The sequence below is a fragment of the Oncorhynchus tshawytscha genome, linkage group LG09, assembly GCF_018296145.1.
Source record: "Oncorhynchus tshawytscha isolate Ot180627B linkage group LG09, Otsh_v2.0, whole genome shotgun sequence".
Classification (NCBI taxonomy): Eukaryota; Metazoa; Chordata; class Actinopteri; order Salmoniformes; family Salmonidae; genus Oncorhynchus; species Oncorhynchus tshawytscha.
This window is the reverse complement of record NC_056437.1, coordinates 67,807,529-67,817,603: the sequence shown is the minus strand read 5'-3', so window position 1 is coordinate 67,817,603 and position 10,075 is coordinate 67,807,529. Positions and strand designations below refer to the sequence as shown.

Genomic DNA, 10,075 nt, shown 5'->3' with positions numbered 1-10,075 from the left:
ATAATTACCTGCACTTCGTTCATTTGTAGCATATTTCACATTAGGCTTCTTATTATATTAAATTTAATTAAAATAAATCATTTTTTTTTTTTTAGGGAACTTCTTTTGTGGAGTGGTTATACACAATAAAAAACTACACATATATAAAAAAAAACAACAACAGTTTACATACACTGTAACTGAACTTACTCCGCAGACAGTTTCTGTAGTACACTGAAGCCCTGTTGGGAGCGCTGTTTGCTTGGTTTCTGAGGACGCTGCTCTCCACTGACTCTGGATCCAGAGGCCACTGCAGCCTGACTTGTCTCCCTACAGCCAGAGGAACTGGAGGAAGACTGGAGGTGGACAGTATCATCATTCATGGATGCATTCCAAGCGGCACCCTATTCACTATATAGTGCACTCCTTTTGACTAGGCCTGTTCAAAAATAGTCAGGCCCTAGTCAAAAGCAGTGTACTACATAGTGGATAGCGTGCCATTTTAGACAAAACGTGTGACTTATGAAAAAACTCTTTGTAGTGTATATAAATTACATTTCTCACTCCAGTCAAGCAGCCCAACACTTACATTAATTGGCAAAATGTCAGAAAACTGCCAGTTGTACTTGAGTAAAGTGATAAGAGAGATCAAGTGCTGTCAATTACCTGATAGATAGGCAGATTACAAAACCATGCATCTGCTGTTACAACAATGAAACGTTGTGGGCTACTTACAGTTCTATGCTGGTCCTCCAGCCCTGGGACTTGAGCGTTTGTATCAGTCATGTAGGCAACTGGATTTTTAAAAAGAAAAGTAATTTGCGACAAAAGCTAAAAACAAGAGTACATCATCTTAATCTCATAATTTTTCATTATTACTCATGGGATCTCTTGAATTTCTCCAGTTGTTGATCCCAGGACCTAAAAATATACTTAAACTATACGAATCCACAACAGCCTACAGATAACAAGATCTGCGTGTGTGAGAAAAGTGATCGATAAACCTATTTTAGAATACAGTTCATGTCACTAGAACTTTAGAATTGTATTTCACTAGAATTATATTTCTATGGCAATTGCCTTTGTGACGTCACCGATCAAAACCCAAGTGGAGGTCCCGTGCGTTCGCATTGATGTGAGTAGCTTTATCCGTGTGAGCCCATTATGGAAATCAATCACCTACCATCAAGTCACAACACGTTCGGTTTCTCAGTTTAGTTTCTCATAATTCACGACTCAAATATTCCCTTATCTCCACTAGATGGAGGCAAAGCTTTGAAGTGAATTTGCAGGTGGCGCTCATACTAGATTTATATCACACGTTCTGTCTGATCTAAATAATTACATACTTCAGCGAAAATAACAACAACAACTGAATCCATTTACGGTAACACTTCCTTTAAACACACTAGTACACCACAGAGTACATGTAATATCTGCATAAGTACAATGTAATTACTATGAGTTACACAGGATATGGCCTTTTCTATAATTACTTAGGCCTACTACTCATTACCAAGTGAAAATACATACAAACAATAGATGAGCTTCTTCTTTAGTCAACTTTATTGCAACATGTAAAAAATACCTAACATTTCTTGCAACAACAAAAAAATCGTTTTATTGTTTGTTACATTTTTATTGTTAGATTAATGATTTGATTAATTCGATTAAACCAAGATATAACATCAAAATAGCTATTCTAGTGGTGAATCAAATATGTAGCCTATAGAATCGTGAGTAGCCAGATAGCTCATTTAGAAAAATTGGATTGTCTTTTTCTCCTCTTTTTAATATTACAAGTAACAATGGAAATCAACAACTCTGTCTCTATCTTCCTTTATTTCTTTCTCGTCCTAGAGTCTGCGACCATGTGAAAATCTGCGGTAGAGAAGAAGAATGTATGACAATGTAGCATTAGACACTACGTTACCCTATGCTAGTTATCATCATCATGCGTTCAATAGTTTAGGCCTATAGCTAGAGAGGCCTAGCAAGCTACCTAGCTAGTTCTTGTGTTATCCTGCATATTATGTTAGGGAACGCCTACTCTGTGTAGTGTGCGTGGGCAATAACTCATTTTTCCCTTCTAAACAACACAATTTTTTAAAACTTTGGCAAAGGGTAAAGTCTACTAAACTTAGTCCACTGAGTCTGTTTGTAACATATTGTAGTCTTGGGAACAGAAAACTGTATTGAGATTGACTGTTTAATCAGCAGAATGTCCAGTTCCATCTCGCTCCTTATCTCCCACTGCCAGCTACTGAGCTTCCTATCCCCACCATATTTGTCTGGGAGAGGAAACTCCAACCGGATGCTTCACATTTACACTTCCGGTGAAACAGCTGGGCCATTGTGGCTTACTGGTGCTCTTCCATGCCGTCCCTAGGAGGGGTGCGTCACTCGAGTGGGTTGAGTCACTGACGTGATCTTCCTGTCCGGGTTGGCGCCACCCTTTGGGTTTGTGCCATGGGGGAGATCTTTGTGGGCTATACTCGGCCTTGTCTCAGCATGGTAAGTTGGTGGTTGAAGATATCCCTCTAGTGGTGTGGGGGCTGTGCTTTGGCAAAGTGGGTGGGGTTATATCCTGCCTGTTTGGCCCTGTCTGGGGGTATCGCCGAATGGGGCCACTGTGTCTCCTGACCCCTCCTGTCTCAGCCTCCAGTATGTATGTTGCAATAGTTCATGTGTCGGGGGGCTAGGGTCAGTCTGTTATATCTGGAGTATTTCTCCTGTCTTATGCGGTTTCCTGTGTGAATTTAAGTATGCTCTCTAATTAGCTCTCTTTTTCTCTCTCTCTCTTTCTTTCTCTCTTTCTTTCTTTCTTTCTTTCTTTCTTTCTTTCTTTCTTTCTTTCTTTCTTTCTTTCTTTCTCTCCTTTATTTCTTTCTTGCCCTCTCTTGGAAGATCTGAGCCCTAGGACCATGCCTCAGGACAACCTGGCCTGATGACTCCTTGCTGTCCATAGACCACCTGGTTGTCCTGCTGTTCCAGTGTCAACTGTGACTGCTCCTACTGAACCCTGACCTGTTCACCGGATGTGCTACTTGTCCCAGACCTGCTGTTTTCAACTCTCTAGAGACAGCAGGAGCGGTAGAGATACTCTGAATGATCGGCTATGAAAAGCGAAATGACATTTACTCCTGAGGTGCTGACCTGTTGCACCCTCTACAACCACTGTGATTATTATTATTTGACCCTGCTGGTCATCTATGAACATTTGAACATCTTGGCCATGTTCTGTTATAATCTCCACCCGGCACAGCCAGAAGAGGACTGGCCACCCCTCATAGCCTGGTTCCTCTCTAGGTTTCTTCTTAGGTTCTGGCCTTTCTAGGGAGTTTTTCCTGCCACCATGCTTCTACACATGCATTGCTTGCTGTTTGGGATTTTAGGCTGGGTTTCTGTACAGCACTTTGTGACATCAGCTGATGTAAGAAGGGCTTTATAAATACATTTGATTGGTTGATTGTTCTATCTGCACTAACACTAATAAATTAGTGTTTAGCTACATTGAAAAGGAACTCACGTTACTCATAGTGTGTGTTGACACACCTAGCTGGCTAGCTATGAATGACTATGGCTTTTCAAGTCACTCAGAAGTGCTATTTGCAGAGTTTATTTTTTTAAGCTATTCCCCAGTGACCAAAAACATATGGGAAGTATGTTGCTTTGGTCTGTCAGCTGTTTAGAGTCCTCATTGCTTTGTTTTTCAGGTGTGCACTGGCATTGATTTTCTCCGTGTCGTCCGTGGCCACAAGAAGTATACCATTTATTTAGCTTCATTATTTTTTATCAATATTTGTGTTCTTTCCTGGATCAGCTGATGATGATCGACAATATCACTAGACAACTAGCCTTCAGCTAGACACCAATACACATCCAATCCATCCAACAAGTAGGCTATAAGCCATGACAGTAGCCGAGGCCTATATATAGTTGACTCTTTCGGTTAGAAGCATTCGATTTTGCAATGGCAGATTTGTGTGCCGAGAGAACGGTGTTTACTGCGCTGCGAAACATAATTAAATGTTAAGTAGGCATAGTTACACTTACAGTGCATTTCTCCATGATCCATGATCCAGATCTCCATGATCCAGCATTCCTATTGGGTTAAAGTTCAATGCTCTAATTCTATTGCTAAATGCCTAATAATGATAAATAATATGGCCATAAATGTCACTAATGTAAGGAAAGAAAGGTAGTGTTTTATGACACACACAGGAGGCTGCTGAGGGGAGGACGGCTCATAATAATAGCCGGAAACCATGTTTGCTGTATTTGATACCATTTCACCAATTTCACTCCAGCCATTACCACGAGCCCGTCCTCTCCAATTAATGTGCCACCAACACACTGTCTGTGAAGACTCCAAGCATATTTTACTGTTTACAATGCCTTTATCAATTAATTGTCTATGTTTCTAAATGGTGATTGTGTGATGACAAGATATAACTGCTAAAACCGTGTGATATCTTAATAGTGCTTTCAAGACAACTGGGAATTCTGGGAAAAAACAAGGTCAAATCATGACGTCGTTGATCTTCAGGTTGGAAAGTCGGAGTTCTAGAAAGATGCCTGTGTTTCTGACATTCAGAGTTGGATTACCATTCAAAAAATGTTCCTAGTATGAGCTGTTTTTTGGGGGGTTTTGTCTTGAACACGCTGAAGTTGGGATTTCCGAGTTCCCAGTTGCTTTGAACGTCGCCTCAGCAGCTTTATCTGAAACCTGTGTGTGTTCATGTGTGTAAAATTGCCTCGGCTGTGAGTGTAGGCTGCTAGCAGTGGTGTAAGCCTAGTGGAGGGTAAATGCAGTAAACCCACCTTTTTCAGAAAAATGCATTGAAAGTAGAGAGAGCGTTAAGCATGAGCATCATCCACATACCAATTTTTGTCAGCAATTAGACATTGTTCTTAGGGCTGACAAGGTAAGAATCTGTTGTTCTGCCCCAGAACAAGGCAGTTAACCCACTGTTCCTAGGCCGTTATTGTAAATAAGTATTTGTTCATAACTGACTTGCCTAGTTAAATACATTTTTTTTAAAACATTTAATCGGAGTTTACACACCTATTTATTTTACCACACTAGGCTACATCACTGGCTACCAGTAGGCCTATTTGAAGTTCAAGTTCGGATGTTGGCATTATTTTGGAGTGGATGAATATACAGGCACCCTACTTTTTGAAGTGGTTTGTTTGACAATCAGATAATAAAAGCTAATTCATCCATTAAATTACATCTTTACTATTAGGACCATTATAAAAATGTGCTACGAGTTCACCCAATCATAGCCGCGGGAAGCAGGGGTGCTGAGGGTATTGCAGCACCCCTTGAAAATATCAAAAGAAAATATATATTTGTCAAAATTATTATAATTATTTAAAAATTCATTTGTTAATGGTTTTTTTCTCAAAAGTAGTGCACTGGACCTTTTAGTAGTCCTGTATTAGCGGGTGGACAACATTTTTACTGAGGATATTAGTTTCCAGACCGGGCTAGTTGAAAATGTGTTTAACTAGCCTGCTGGCTAGTGACATTTTGTCTTATCTAACATCTCAGGGCACAGACTTTGCACCAGGGCAGCTGGGCTAGTAAAAATGGTGGTCTACTAGCTCAACTGGCCAGTGCCCAAAATCCTTATGTTCCGTTCCAAGTGGGGAACAAGCGTGATTGCACATTAGATGATGCCTTGTCAGCATGGATGAGTAGTATGTTGATATTTGTTGCTTACTTTATAAGTGTTTACTAAACAGTACATTCTAAATAGTATATAGTACAATTAGTACGCAGTATGCAGTTTAAGTCAATAGTAGGCATGGCAGATTTTGGACAAGGCCACAGTGTTGCCTTCTAAAGCCAAACATGAATTTGTAATTTTATTGAACAAGCTTGATTTACTATCATTTGATTGCAGTATCGTTTAGTCTTTAGGAGTTTGAAGAAAATATACATTTTGTCATATTTTTGTGGTAAAAACAACTGCCATTTAAAGGGGCAGTACACCATCATTTAAAATATACTTAATTTTATTGAAAAAAAGTGATTCATCCATTGATCCTGAGAGACAATGACCAAAAAATAATGGCTTAATTGTCTTTATTTACTTACCCCACAGCCAACTGTAGCTGCTAGTGAAACAATGGGAGTGTTAGGGCCTATAGTAGGATGCGTCAAAAAGCATGCCCAAATCCTCAAAGTCACTTCAAACCAAATGTTATAGCAACCAAAATACCATAACAGGATGTACATATAGAATATTCTGGGATATTATTGGAATTATTGTATTTATATACCATTTTCCATAGAATATATATTTTTTGGAGAATACACACAAATACAGCTCTATATGTACATTCAGAGGGTAGTTTATTTCTGTATTACACTCCTACCAAGTATGCATTCCACTGACAGACTTTTATGAGCTGTTTTGACTTCAACTAAATATATGTCTAAGGTAACTTTTATTTTGTACAAGGTCATACCTAGTTATAATCAGTTATAACCATAGGTGAGTACATAACCTTGTCTACTCGATAAAAAAAGACTAGTCTACAGTAGGCCCACTTACAGTTGTAGCCTACACACTTCAATGTAAAATATCAACTGTCCGTTCACCTGTTAAATTCTACTGTATGTTTGCCTATAAACCGCGCTCCCTTTCGTTGCAAAGCATAACATTATAATATCTAGTAGGCACAATTAAAGATGCACATGGTAATTTGTTGTACGTCTACTTTGGGAATACGAACTCATCATGGCCAGAAAAGGTGAGGAATTTATTTTGCAATGCTTATGGTAGTGTGTATGCATTATGTTTATACATTAAAGTGTCTACTCGAGAATTTGACGTTACAGTATTCAGATGCACTAGCCTAAAAACGTCAACGTTTTTACCATGTAAACCGTCTGTTTTTACCATTAAACTGTGCTTCGGATAACAGCAAATGATTGCATCTTGTTATTACATACCTGTTAAGTTGTTATGAATAAGAGTTATTGTATATTCCTGCACAAGACTACTAGGCTACTTTTTTCTTCTTGTAATGCAATACTTCAACCACTAGAAATTGTGTGTAGTCTACGCATGGTCTAAAGTTTTTCGGGGAATAAGCACATTCTCAAATCAAGTTCAGTTTTTATAAATGCCAACTTTTGCGTGAAAACTAGATTCGCATTTTTTGGGACATATTTTGTGTATACACAACGTTTATAAATTAGACCGGAACACATCTGCACACTAGAGAAATCGTCCTTCTGTAATGAATACTCCGGGAGAAAACGGTGTAGATCCACGCACAGAGCGTGGCAGGTGTTTATTTCGCGTTCTCAGAAGTCAGGAATCGTGGTCACAGGCAGGCAATGGTCATACACAGGTAGGCAAATGGGCAGGTGAATCCAAACGAGGACTGAAAACTATAACTAGTTCTCACAAACGAACTAGGAAAAGGCTTAGTAGAGTCAACACGAACAATACCTCACGAAGGCACACAACGAAACAGAACACAAGGTTGACTAAGAAAGTAAATACAGAACCTTACACCTTCTATCACCCATTGAAGCTTATTCTCTGTCCACAGTTGTTTGGTAGCCCTAAATATAATGCTAATGTCAGAGGGAAATTGAAAATATAACATTTGTCAATATGATAGTTTATGGTCAAATGATCAATCCAGGAATATACTTGAATATGCTGTTATTATGTGCACTGTACACTTAATATTCCTTAATATACCTTGATTGTTGTTTTGCTCAGCCTATTTGTTGTAAGATTATGTGTAAGATTGCCTACATGATTTTCATCAAAGGCTATCTCATAGTCCACTGAGTTCCCACTAATTTAAAATTGACCACCAGCTCAAGAACATGCTTCATCTGAACTTTAAACACCTGTGGCATCATTTTAAAATACTGTATCACATTTCCTTACAAGAACAAGTAAGTATTTCCATCTCTCTTCCTGAGAAAAGGGTTTTTGTAGATGACAAGTATGTAGTGGTGTAATTTGCATCAATATACAGTTTTCATAGACCCTATCTTGCCCATTGATTGTGTTACAGAAACAGTGCCTTATTACCACGCTGGTTGCTTAGGAAAGAACCAGCCAAGGTTGACAAAGTAGCTTGTAGTCTCTTGTTCTCCTTTCTGACTGTATGGATCTTACACCTTACACTGTAACAAATTGCTGTACATTTAAAAAAATTATTTTACAGTTAGCTACTGTAATTCTATTACAGTACAGTACTGTAAAGAGCAATGCATTATGTTGGCTCACTGGCATTCCAATTTACAATAACATTTTACAGTAAAGTAGTATAATTCTGTGGATTATGGTGCATTGTGGGAAAATGTTGTGAGCGAGGAAAGAATCTCTGGCTCATTAACATATTTTGGGGGGGGGGGCCTTGTAAGTGGCTATATTTGTTGACCCCTTAGTGAGAATGCTGTACCCCACAGAATACAGTACCATACCATATAGTTTTAGTCTAAAATATTTTTTGCCTGTAAATCTAAAGTAATTTACTGGCTACTATGCTGCCAGTAATTTACTGTAATTCAGTACCACCCCACAGAATACAGTACCAGATGTATTTTAGGGGGAGTGCAAAAATCCTTTTAAACACTAGTGGGTGCATGCTATTGTTGTTTCGGGGTCATTAACATATTTTGAGACCTGCCTTGTAAGTGGCTATATTTGTTGCACACATTAGTGACTTCTGTAACAGTTGACTTCTGTAACCGTAAAAGCCTTGGCTTCATGCATGTTAACATTAGAAGCCTCCTCCCTAAGTTTGTTTTATTCACTGCTTTAGCACACTCTGCCAACCCTGGTGACCTAGCTGTGTCTGAATCCTGGCTTAGGAAGGCCACCAAAAAACCCCAAATTTCCATCCCCAAATATAACATTTTCAGACAAGATAGAACTGCCAAAGGGGGCGGAGTTGAAATCTACTGCAGAGAGTTCTGGCATACTATCCAGCTCTGTGCCCAAACAATTTGAGCTTCTACTTTTAAGAATTCACTGTTCCAGAAATAAGTCTCTCACCGTTGCCGCTTGCTATAGACCACCTTCTGCCCCCAGATGTGCCCTGGACACCATATGCAAATTGATTGCCCCCCATCTATCGTCAGAGTTCGTACTGTTAGGTGACCTAAACTGGGACTAAAATCTTAAACTAGATGCCCTCAATCTCACAGAAATTATCAATGAACCTACCAGGTACAACCCCAAATCCGTAAACACGGGCACCCTCATAGATATCATCCTAACTAACCTGCCCTCCAAATACAACTCTGCTGTTTTCAACCAAGATCTCAGCGATCACTGCCTCATTGCCTGCATCTGTAATGGGTCAGCGGTCAAGCGACCTCCACTCATCACTGTCCAACGGTCCTTGAAACACTTCTAATCGACCTGGCCCGGGTATCCTGGAAGGATATTGACCTCATCCCGTCAGTAGAGGATGCCTGTTTTTTTTTAAATGCCTTCCTCACCATCTTAAATAAGCATGCCTCATTCAAGAAATTTAGAACCAGGAACAGATATAGCCCTTGGTTCTCTCCAGACCTGACTGCCCTTAACCAACACAAAAACATCCTATGGCGTTCTGCATTAGCATCGAACAGCCCCTGCGATATGCAACTTTTCAGGGAAGAGAGAAACCAATATACACAGGCAGTTAGAAAAGCCAAGGCTAGCATTTTCAAACAGAGATTTGCGTCCTGCAACACAAACTCAAAAAAGTTCTGGGACACTGTAAAGTCCATGGAGAATAAGAACACCTCCTCCCAGCTGCCCACTGCACTGAAGATAGGAAACACTGTCACCACTGATAAATCTACTATAATTGAGAATTTCAATAAGCATTTTTCTACGACTGGCCATGCTTTCCACCTGGCTACCACTACCCCGGTCAACTGCACTGTACCCCCCCACAGCAACTCGCCCAAGCCTTCCCCGTTTCTCCTTCTCCCAAATCCAGTCAACAAATCAGCTGGGCTAAACAATCTGGACCCTCTCTTCCTAAAATGATCTGCCGAAATTGTTGCAACCCCTATTACTAACCTATTCAATCTCTCTTTTGTGTCATCTGAGAT

The 10,075-nt window shown here is 39.7% G+C and overlaps 1 protein-coding gene across 1 annotated transcript in view; it reads left to right on the top strand.

Moving 5' to 3' along the window:
- Positions 1–6,621: 6,621 nt before the first annotated feature.
- Positions 6,622–10,075, top strand: part of LOC112258492 (beta-1,4-mannosyl-glycoprotein 4-beta-N-acetylglucosaminyltransferase) — a 32,842-nt gene continuing 29,388 nt past the window's right edge. Inside the window, exon 1 of the mRNA XM_024432898.2 lies at positions 6,622–6,747. Coding sequence (XP_024288666.1) covers positions 6,686–6,747 — 62 coding nt within the window. The 5' untranslated portion in view covers positions 6,622–6,685. The remainder of the gene's footprint in view (positions 6,748–10,075) is intronic.